Source organism: Magnolia sinica, chromosome 2 (assembly GCF_029962835.1).
Source record: "Magnolia sinica isolate HGM2019 chromosome 2, MsV1, whole genome shotgun sequence".
Classification (NCBI taxonomy): domain Eukaryota; kingdom Viridiplantae; phylum Streptophyta; class Magnoliopsida; order Magnoliales; family Magnoliaceae; genus Magnolia; species Magnolia sinica.
This window is the reverse complement of record NC_080574.1, coordinates 116,331,069-116,341,875: the sequence shown is the minus strand read 5'-3', so window position 1 is coordinate 116,341,875 and position 10,807 is coordinate 116,331,069. Positions and strand designations below refer to the sequence as shown.

Sequence of the window (10,807 nt, the reverse complement as noted above, 5' to 3'; positions counted from 1 at the left end):
TACATCCAAAGCGTCGGATGACAAAGATGTGCCGATGAGAGCCGTTGAGACCATGAGGTATGCTGGCGCCATAATCTGGATGATACTGATTCAATATCATCCCTTCGTGTTTCTGGGACAATCTTAACCATCCGATCTTAGTCAAACACTAACTTTTTATTTCTAACCGTCGATATGGTACCCACCTATCGGACGGTTAAGGCTACTGGAGCACTGTAATTTTTTGCACCACCAACCATCCGTACATGTGGCATGATGAGCGGTGGATGAGTTGTCCCGCCAAACGGTAGGATTCCTTTAGCTTGCTTTGGAGAAAAGCATGCATGCAATTGCTTGTACTCTCTTCTCACGTAAGCTTTGGTTTCTCTATCTGATCTTTCTCCTTTCTTTTTGCTCACATATTCTCAGATGCTTTCTCTTTTCTCCCTTTTCTTAATTCTTCTCCTCCCTTCAAACGAATTGAAGCTTGTTGGAAAGGTCTTTGCATTCTCCCATGGATGGTGATGATCATAGCCCAGCTCCAAGGGTCCCATTCACCCAACTCGATCAGGTTGACTCGGATTTCGCTCTTGCGAGAGCTTTGCAAGAACAGGTCTCTCTCTCTCTCTCTCTCTCTCTCTCTCTCTCTCTCTCTCTCTCCTTCTTGGGTTCTTTGTCAAGAGATTATATGATGGGGAATGATCCCATGCATTCGAATCATATGGCAATTAACATACGTTAGAGCTGTGTGGGCCCACCCAGGAGGTGTATGTGGAATCCAAACCGTGCATCTGACGAGACTCTTCATAGGAACCATACCCATAAAAAATAATTCCTATCAAAAATTCAGGTGGGACACACCAATGACCAACGGTGTTCCATTCGGTATGGCCCACCTGAGTTATGGATCAAGCTGGATCTGGAATCTAGGCCTAACATTGGGGAGGGCTTCTAATGGACAGGTTAGATGGTACTCACACATCATTTTGGGCCCGCCACAGCTTAAACGAATGGTAACATTTGGACCTAAGTGACATTCCCCATTATATGGTCCTCCACTCCTTGGGTTGGCACAAGTGGGTCCTATATCTCAATGACTGATAATCTGGTTGGGTCCCCTGGGCAAGCCATGCCCCTAACAACTATTAGTTTGGAAGATCTTATACACCAAATCCTGGGCCATGTCTTCATTTGAATGTGGACCATTGTTTTTTTTTTTTTCTTTGCTAGCTTGTTAGTACACCCCACTGTCAGATCACTTCACTGTTAGCCACCCCCACTGGGGATCGATACCAAGACCTTAGTGTTGAAATGAGGTATCTTTCACCCAGTCTACCACTTGAGGTATGGATCAGGGTGAATGTGGACCATTGTTGTATTCTCTTCTTAATCATCTCTTTTCTCTGCCGAACAAGGGTTGATCGATCATGTGCATGTCCAAGGAATGGAAGAATTTGGGCCCTAAGTTTGTATAAATGGATTCATAGTTTAAAAATTCAAAAAAAAAAGAAAAGAAAAGAAGAGAATATTTTGTCACCAATTTGGTCAAGGTCACTCAACTCTAAGGGCCCGTTTGGATACCACCAAATGAATTACTTTTTTATTTTTTTAAATTTAAATTTTATTTTTAAAATACTTATAGCGGTAGATAATTAACTTATCTCAGATAAGTTAGTTTGGTTTATGATTAGTTATAAATAACTTTTTTTAAAACTTAAAAATACTTAATCACTTTAGTTATTATTATTATTAATTTTTTTTTTAAATTTAAAGCTTTTCTACTTTTCATAAGTTGCTGAAGAGAGACATAGGACAGAGGAAAGAGAGAAGCTTTTAAGTTGATTGTTTACCAAACATGCTTATCTTCTTAATAAGTAGAAACTAAGATAAGTTACTTGTGGCATAAGTAACTTATCTTAAGCAGCTTAAGATCTAAACATGCCCTAAGAAACTTCGTAAAACTCAAAAAAAAGTTGATGAAACTGGAAAAACTTAACACCACTCAACTCGAAAACATTTTAAATTTATTGTATTTTAATATCAAATTTTACTAAAATGGAAAACTCAAGCAAGTTATTGAGTTGATTGGACTCTATTGGGTTTCAAGTCGAGTTTTCATGTTTTTAAACTTGGAAATGATTCCATGACTCGTGATATAGGTTGTTGAGTTGATGGGCACCATATATGTAAACCGTACCTCAGGCATATACCCTAATGGGATGATTCTAAGAGCTCATTTGGTAGCACCAAAAGTTCAAGCATGAATAGCTTGTCTAGGTTAGGTTTGTCCTAGTCCTGTTTGGCCAAGCCAACGGTGTCCTAACTAGGCCTATTTGCTATTTGCTAGAACCTGTTTGGTGTGGCAAAGTGATGCATGACAATTAACTTTAGAGTATGGTGAATTAATCTTTTTATCTCATAGCTTAGGCTCCACATCGTATGAGTTAGTGATGCAGGACAAATAACCACTCGCTCTAAAAGCTTAAATTGATAGAGTATAGCGAATTAATCCCTTTATCTCATAGCCCAGGCCTTACATCAGATGAGTTAGGACCTCAGCCAAACCCCCCTCATGGGCCCCACATCACATGGGTATCACCTCACATGGGTAGGGCATGTGGTGCCCGTCTCGCACGAGCCACCCGCCTCACACGGGCCACCCACTCCTAGTGTGTCCCCGTGTCTCACAGGCTACCCTACTTGAAAATACCCTTGCATTACAAAGTCATGCTTGTTTATTGTTTGTTGAAGCTTGTTTAGTTCTTATTTTCTAATTCAAACACTAATAGCTCTTTGTCCATCAAATTAACAGACAAAAAATCAACTCAATAAAAAACTTAGTTGAGCCATACAATAGGTTAAAATGATGTAAAATCATTGGATAAAACCCTTAAAAATCAAGTGTTGTAGCCCACCTGAGGCTTCAATCATCAAAATATTTGATATATCATTTCATACTACTGGGACGAACTTGATCACTCAGTTGGATTCAATATTTAAGCAATCTTATAGGCCTCACACACAATGTTTGGTGTATGTCTCCATTGTTGAATGTCGTGTGACCCACTAGAACTGTGAAAGAGGTTGATATTTGATTTGAGGGCCTAAAATCATAACATGATTGTAATTTATAGGTAGGATGTAACCACACATGGGAAAATGGAGCGAGGGGATAAGGCAGTCCAATTCCAGCTTTTATTGTTATCAAATGGCCCCTAATTAAACCTTTGATTGGTAGCCTATGAGTAAAGGGTTGAGAAAAGAAAATTAAGCACATCAATGGTCCCCATTCAATGGAAGAAAAGCCACACAGTGGATAGCTTGGATCTTACAATCCGTGAGATATGCGACATGGTGTCTAAATAAATGGTGGGGCCCATCAAACAACAATACAGATCACCAAACAATAGATTGACAGGGTGGGATTTAGATTGACAAGAGCTATGGCTCATTTTTCACCAGGAAAGGGCAATCCTGATGCTTACAATGGATAGAGGCGACGGTGATGGTGACAGTACTGACAGTGATAGTGATGATGAAGATGACCTCGACGACGATGATGAGGATTTCATAGTTGATGATGGAATGGAAGATGGAGGACAAGATTGTGAGTTCTTTTCCATTTGAAAATTTCATCTTTGGATGCATTTATCTGGGTGTGAATTTAAACATATTTGTGATAATTTTTATATCGCAGGGCAATTAGAGGATCTCCGCGAAGAAGATAGTGATTTTCAGGTACTTTTCTACCACAGGCTGACATATCATCAGGAGCGTCAGATCAGAAAGGGGGTGTTTATTGCCTAATACTCACCATTTGGCAAGAGAAGCAATGGATCTAGACCATCCAACTAATGGGTCCTATCTGTATGGACCCATGGTTGAATATTATACTGAACATATGATCCTAGCCATCATGTTTCTCCTTGACAAATGTTGGTTTAGGCCCTCGATTATTACATGGACACCATTAGAACTGCCCCCGGCAATCCAATGAACAAAAAGCCCAACCACATCTTTTGCTTAGTCTAACACCGGTCGGTTGATGAACTTGAACTCTCATGTTTCTCGTCGCCCCACCGAATCAATTTAATTTTTAGCTCCACTTACATTAATATTAGTGTTGGATTTGTTTTCTGTTGGAATGTAATTTTAATTAAAAACGCATACGTGTGCATGTGTGCACACCCAAATACCATCATTGCCATCTTAGTCTCGTTTTTCCTAGCAATTTTGGGTTGGTATTTTAAATGGTAGATTTGCAAATGTTTTATAATTGGTTGTTCACCAGATATAAAAGTTTCTTCTTTTACCTGGAACAAGCCATGATAGAGGCTTACAAATGGCCTACATGTTTTTTGTAACTTATGACTTGCCAAGCAACATGATTGAAAAAATAGAGAGGTTGAAAACATAATGATAAAAGCCAAAGTTGGAGGATGATTCTTTTACCTTACATTTTCTAAAAGGTTGGTTGACTGACTTCATGTATTTATGCATGCTTCTTAGTTGCTTTATTTTATTTTATTATTTTATTATTTTAAGTTAGATAATTGTTATTCTAATTTCTTTTTTATTTTTTGGATTTTTACTACAATTCTTCAAGAAATCTGATTTACTAAACAATGTATTGACTATTTGAAAGGCCATTAAGTGCTCTTCTAAAATGACCGAAATGTTCTGTTCCATTTCTTCTGAAAAGTGGTTAAGTGAAGCCTTGTGGAGCCCACAGTTGTGCTTGTATGGCATCTAATCCATCATCAAACTGCAACTCACCATGATGATCAGATATCTCAACTATCAAGTGCGCCACGACATTAAAAAAATAATGTAAAACTCTCTAAGACATCTAAATTTATGATGTGGCCCACCTGATGATTGGATTAGCGTGATTTTTGGTTTGTCTAATCAATGTGATGGGGTGTACCCCATTTGAAGGGTTGGATGTCTACATAGATCGCATGGGCCTATAATGCTAGACTTTAATGCTTATTTAGAGAGAGAGAGAGAGAGAGAGAGAGAGAGAGAGAGATAGTCAAGGCATTGTTTGTTAAAATCAAATTTCTCGAGGAATTTTTCGGTAAGAATCCCTTCTTTTCTGAAAAAATATTGAGTATATGAAGATGACGTTTTCTTATCTTGGAAACAAACTGTAAACAACCTCAAAGTCCAAGAGTTCAATGATAGCTATCTTTCGGGATGTCGCTTATCTTCCAACATCATTTTTTTTTCCTAGGAAAAATAGATTATGTTCGGCATGTCAGACCTATTACAATTTACACACACATGTTCTTATATCTAATAAATTTTATTGGTGGTTATCCTATATGGATAAATACGTGTGAATATGATTGGTATCATGCATTTTATCATAATGATGTGTACATATTATTTTTGGCTTGGTCTAAGTGCTATCAAAGTGTTACCAACCATCGCTGATATAAAGGCTTGGCCGTCAGTCACTCACACCGCCTAGATATTGTGTAAGTGTTTAACAGGCGCATAATAAGGTACACATACATGTGAGATGTACCTTTGCCCAAGTACATGAGGATGAGATCTCACAAAGATTGATACGATTGCACCTTCCCTCCTAATCCACACCCTAAGTGTAATAAATCCATCTTTAGATGTCACATCTCCCTTATAATCGCTTGAGCAGGTTGAGTAGTCAGGTAATTATTTTCTTTAAGATGAGTTATTTGCACCACATATCATGAAATTTCATGATATACCAACCGAACCCTAAGAAAAAAGAAAAACTCACCAACCCAGGGTCCAAACCCTACTCATGAACCCTAGATTATTATGTTAGTTCTTTTATTTTAAAGATTCCTAGATTAAGGATATTTATGACCCAAAACATCTCAGCATGGATCTAACCTATTGGATTGTTGGTTGGACCAAATGGCCCAAAAAGGTGAAGCGGTCTGGTCCAAGTTTTAAAACATTGGATATGACTGTTTGATGCTGTGAAACTGATACATAATCATCAATTTGTAGGAAATTGGAGAAGACATTGATCCAGATGAGTTATCATATGAGGTAAGTAGTGCAATCCATCGACCACTACTTTATGGAATGCCAGGTCAGCCTTCAAGTGGGCCACATGAGCCTTGATATGATGGGCCTCACCATGGATGACCTTTGCACCAAAAAACTACTCTCACAAGGATTTGGCCATCTTTCAGTTTAATGTGGACCGTTGCTTTCGTAACCATAAATTTGTTGGCCACCAAGCATCAGGATATTCCCATCTGGGAGTTTTTTGGTACATTGTGGCCCATAATATCAACGGTTTGGATCACTGAAACATAGGCCCATTTATACAAGTTGAAAAAAATCTATAATCCTCAGGACTATTGCATTGCTTACAGGAACTAACTGCACTGGGAGAAGTAGTTGGAAGTGAAAGAAGAGGACTGGAAATGGATGCAATTGCTTCCTTGCCTTCCTCCACATATAAATTTCAACCCATGTCTAATGAAAGTTTCACCCAGTAAGTTGGGTAACTTGATACAATTTTTTTGACATTGGGGGCCCTATCTTTCTAAGTTCTAACAATCAGATGGCATTTTAGGTGTGTGATTTGTCAGATTGATTATGAAGAAGGAGAATCATTGGTGGTCCTTCCATGCAAACATCCCTACCATTCTGAGTGTATAAACAAATGGCTTCAAATAAATAGGGTAAGTGATTGCCAATTTAGAAAATTAATTGTACCATTTTGTAAATTTGGAGGGCTTCATTGTCATGTTTTTGAGCTAGTTTATGCCTTTGCAGGTGTGTCCCATTTGTGGCAAGGAGGTTGCATCATCTACTCCTGGGAAGACGACTTAAATTCATTTATTTAATCTTATATTTTTATTGCAATAAAAAGAAGAAGAGAATCAAAATGAATCACTAAGGATTGCAAATGTGTAATCACAGAAATGGGTTTCTTTAGCCTTATCCATAGAATCTGAGCCGTCCATTAAGTTCATCACACATTTGATTGGCCATCATGTAATAACCTAACCAACAGTGTGATTCTAACCATCTGATCAACAATTTGTACAATTTATTTGTGGGGTCCATTGTTGATTGCTTATTCTTGTAAAGAATCACATTGTGGAGGAATCCTACCCATTCATCCATTCCCAACTTATGGATGGATTGGACCAGCTGATCAATGTGAATTTCAAGTTGTAGCCCGTGAAATATGTAGTTGGAGCAGTTTGGATTGATTGAATGGACTGTTCATGTGTGCCTAGTTGGATTAGGACACTTGGATAGTCTAATCTGTCATCCTGTTTGTCCATTAGGCCTAGAACAAGTTTCAATGGCTACCTTTAATGATTTATAGATTTAAACCATTTTAAAGTTAGGTCTTCTTTTTTATAGCCATCCATTTTCCAAGAAGTGGATGGTTCAAAAATATACACGGGGGAGAGGATTTAGATGCCCTTAAAAATTTACATTGTTTGATTTCCTAAATGGTTGATTGGTAGATATTTAATGAATGGTCAAGATGAAAACACTCAATATTCTAGATACAAGAAATCAAATGAATATCCACCTAGGGTGGATCCAACATATGGTTTAATTAAATTAATGTGTGCTGCATGCACCGATATTTAGAGTGTCTGAATATCAACCACCCCAATCTGCGTGAGTATTAAATAAGTACTCTCCTGCAGATATTCTCCAGCCCTTAATTTCCTCCACCTCATGGAAATGCACACTACCTCTCTCCTTGTGCATTGCAGATGCCACACATGCTAGTTGCGTGCCGATGTAGGGTAAACGTGATGAGGTCGATCACTGAAACAAAATACTTTTTCTTGGTAGATGTGATCCTTTGGACATAGATCCAATTTTTTCATTTTTTTTGGTTCCTTATAATTTTTATTTTTTATTTTTTTCCAGAGCTCCTGGTGGTATCAAGATGCCGCTGTGCCAGGATATTTTACCGGTCTCTCAGTAAAATAGATATCTCCAGAAAAAATTTTCAGTTTTAATTTTTTTTTTTCCTCTGCAGTAAGATCAATCCACCTACTCGGCTTCTTGAATTTGAAGCAATTCGTGTATCTACTCCAATAATACTATTGTTCCGTGCTATTACTGATGAAGATCCGGGTAAGATATGCACCGTCTTACTCAGGGGATAATTACTCCGAATCCATGAAACTTCTCTGGACTCCTCACAGAGATTTTTCAAATCCACGAGGAAAATTAGAAAATAGAAATAAATTCTAATAAATTCAAAAATAGATTGATTGATGATAAAAAAAAATAAAATTACAACCCTTTAAATTTTAATCTCAAATCTAGAAAGAAGTTTCAAAATTAAACTTAAACTCAAACTCCCTAAAAACGTGACTTACTATAAATAGTAAACTTACTATTTATAGATGGCGTGATTTCTACTAGATTTCATGGTTTTCGGTAAAAATAGTAAGTGTCCAATTTGGCCTAACCACATTATTCTCCTAATTTTCTAAGCCCTTTTCATGTTGGTCGTGACTCCTAAAGCTCAAAGGATCAAGAGTTATGATCGAATTAAAACTTACTATAAATAGTAAAAATGAAATTAAAAAGGATTTTCGACCATCAATTTGATGGAATCTCTCAAATCCTGCGTGGGCAACCCGGCATATCAGGGTTAGTTGGCTAAAGTAGCTTCTCCTTTCCCAAAATTATATATATGTGCTACGTCGAATAACTCATTCCAGTTTGCGAGATATGCTTGTTTTAGGGTTCTGACAATCCTAATCACTTCTGCCTCCGATTGGACCTTCTTTGGTCCATATTGGATATGAAAGTGTCCGTGACTCGCTCTACATCCCATATTGAACATTGTTGGACATGCTATACAACTCAGCAGCCTGCCTAAAATAAAACCGACTTCATATGATTGGGCCCCACTGCAAGAGGCCGATGAAATGGAATCTGTTATTTTTCTCATTGTGAAATGCATTCTCCAATAGCCCCTAATCTACCAACCATTCATTTTATCAAGTAAGACTTAAGACTCATTTAGTCCATGGGATTAGCAAAATCTGTACTCATTGCCGTCTCTTCCTATATAGACCCACCATTGATTATTCAAGCCATTCATTTCTTGGACCACACAGTGGATGTTTCATTGGGACAAAATTGCATCCATCATATGGTCCATAGATTCTCATTAATATAATTTCTCTCATTGAATATGATCAATGGACCAAAAATAAGACCGCTTCCCCTCACTAGGCAGAGCACACTAGTATGAGATAAGTGAATGGTTACAAAAAATGAGCCATGATTTAAATTGAACATGAGGGTTTGGCCTAACTAATGTATGGAAAAACTTGAATTTTAATATAAGGCATCATAACAATGCACCCTAAGTTGTAAATGGCATGGATCCCCATACATGTATTCCACATTGGCACATTTTCCATAAAATTTCCCAACCATCTTACGGCAAGCTAGTAGATTGGATCATGCTCCTAAATAAGTAAAAGGCCAAATTAAGGAAAACATTGGTTTTTTAACATCTATTTTCATATTTATGAGTAGAAATAATTGGATTGGCTTATCAAATTTCGGGTCCTTAGATGACACCGATCGAGCTGGGGACTATTGTTGGGTTCTAATAAAACACAGCAAAATAAAACTTTTAAAAAACTTCATTTAATTAAATATTATGGAACATTGTTGTGATCATGCCGTATTTTATAAATGAATAAGTGCCATTTATCACAACCCATATCTATGCGCAATGAATGAATTGATGAGTCATTATTGATAGCCTAATTGAGGGAGTCTCTTCCAAATCTATCCAAGGTTTGGGAAAATGAGAAATCCCATTGTAATCCCTGGTAAGGCCCTGGAGCTAATCTGAGTTGTTCGAGGAGTGGACCATAGATGTGAATCATGTGATGAACGACATGCACACAAAACAGATGGGAGATGAGCAAGACGTCTACCCTTCCTCTCTCTTCACCACTATCTCTCTCTTTAGCTTTCATGAGTTTGGATGTCCAAGGGTTCTTTCCATTTCTCACTCTTGGATAAAATCTTAAATAGGAGGAAATTAGAGTTTAAGAGGACTTGCTTTGCCTTGTATATCATATTGTAAATAAATCTATTTGTTTTCTTAATTTATGCATCCTAACTAGCCAAATCCTTCCACTAACCATTTTCACCAATCTAAGGCCATCCCATGCTGCCCAAAAGTCTGTTTTAATAGATTATAGTCATTAGATATTCATCAAGTTGGTTTAAAATAAATCAACGATTAAAACTCAAAGTTATGTTTGAAAATTTAGAATTAACCAATTGAAAATTATAGAAGTATTTGCTGGTCTTTAAAGTACTTAATGAACAATTCAAACCTCAAATTTAGCCCACATAGTATTATCTCAAGTGAACCAAATCGATCCCATCTTGGATCATATGAGCTTTGATGATTGTGCCGAAACCTTTTAATTAGCCATACCCACTTTTAGCGGTTTCTTCTAGATAGCCTTATAAAGCCAACCAAAAAAATATTAACCATGATCTCTCCATCAACACATCATCAGGGTTAAGGATTTGACAAAGCTAGTGCAATTGCAAGTATTTCATGATTTGAGCATGATCGACTTCCTTGACTAATACTTACAAATGATCCTGCCAATGTGAATGATCAAAGATATCAAAGTAGGATAGTATCATCCATGACAAATTCACACACTTATATAGGGTAGGGCAAAGGAACGTTGATATCAAGTCAGGCTTAACGGTGGAGATTGTCTATTGTGAACCAAGTCAATCTCCTATATAAATTGACCAATCATGATAGTATAGCTATGTCCAAGCA

General features: G+C 37.3%; 1 protein-coding gene across 1 annotated transcript; it reads left to right on the top strand.

Moving 5' to 3' along the window:
- Positions 1–392: 392 nt before the first annotated feature.
- Positions 393–7,042, top strand: LOC131230254 (E3 ubiquitin ligase BIG BROTHER-related-like). The gene is made up of 7 exons (XM_058226086.1): positions 393–592; positions 3,442–3,586; positions 3,677–3,717; positions 5,983–6,024; positions 6,357–6,478; positions 6,560–6,668; positions 6,763–7,042. Exons 1-7 carry the CDS (start codon positions 494–496, stop codon positions 6,817–6,819), a joined length of 615 nt encoding a protein of 204 aa, XP_058082069.1. The 5' UTR covers positions 393–493; the 3' UTR covers positions 6,820–7,042.
- Positions 7,043–10,807: the final 3,765 nt, after the last annotated feature.

Bases quoted from the DNA above. Each gene is read 5' to 3' on its own strand.
- LOC131230254 (XM_058226086.1), top strand. From the start codon at position 494: ATGGATGGTGATGATCATAGCCCAGCTCCAAGGGTCCCATTCACCCAA. The intron at 593-3,441 runs GTCTCTCTCTCT...ATTTTTCACCAG, and splicing joins CGAGAGCTTTGCAAGAACAG to GAAAGGGCAATCCTGATGCT. The intron at 6,025-6,356 runs GTAAGTAGTGCA...CATTGCTTACAG, and splicing joins CAGATGAGTTATCATATGAG to GAACTAACTGCACTGGGAGA.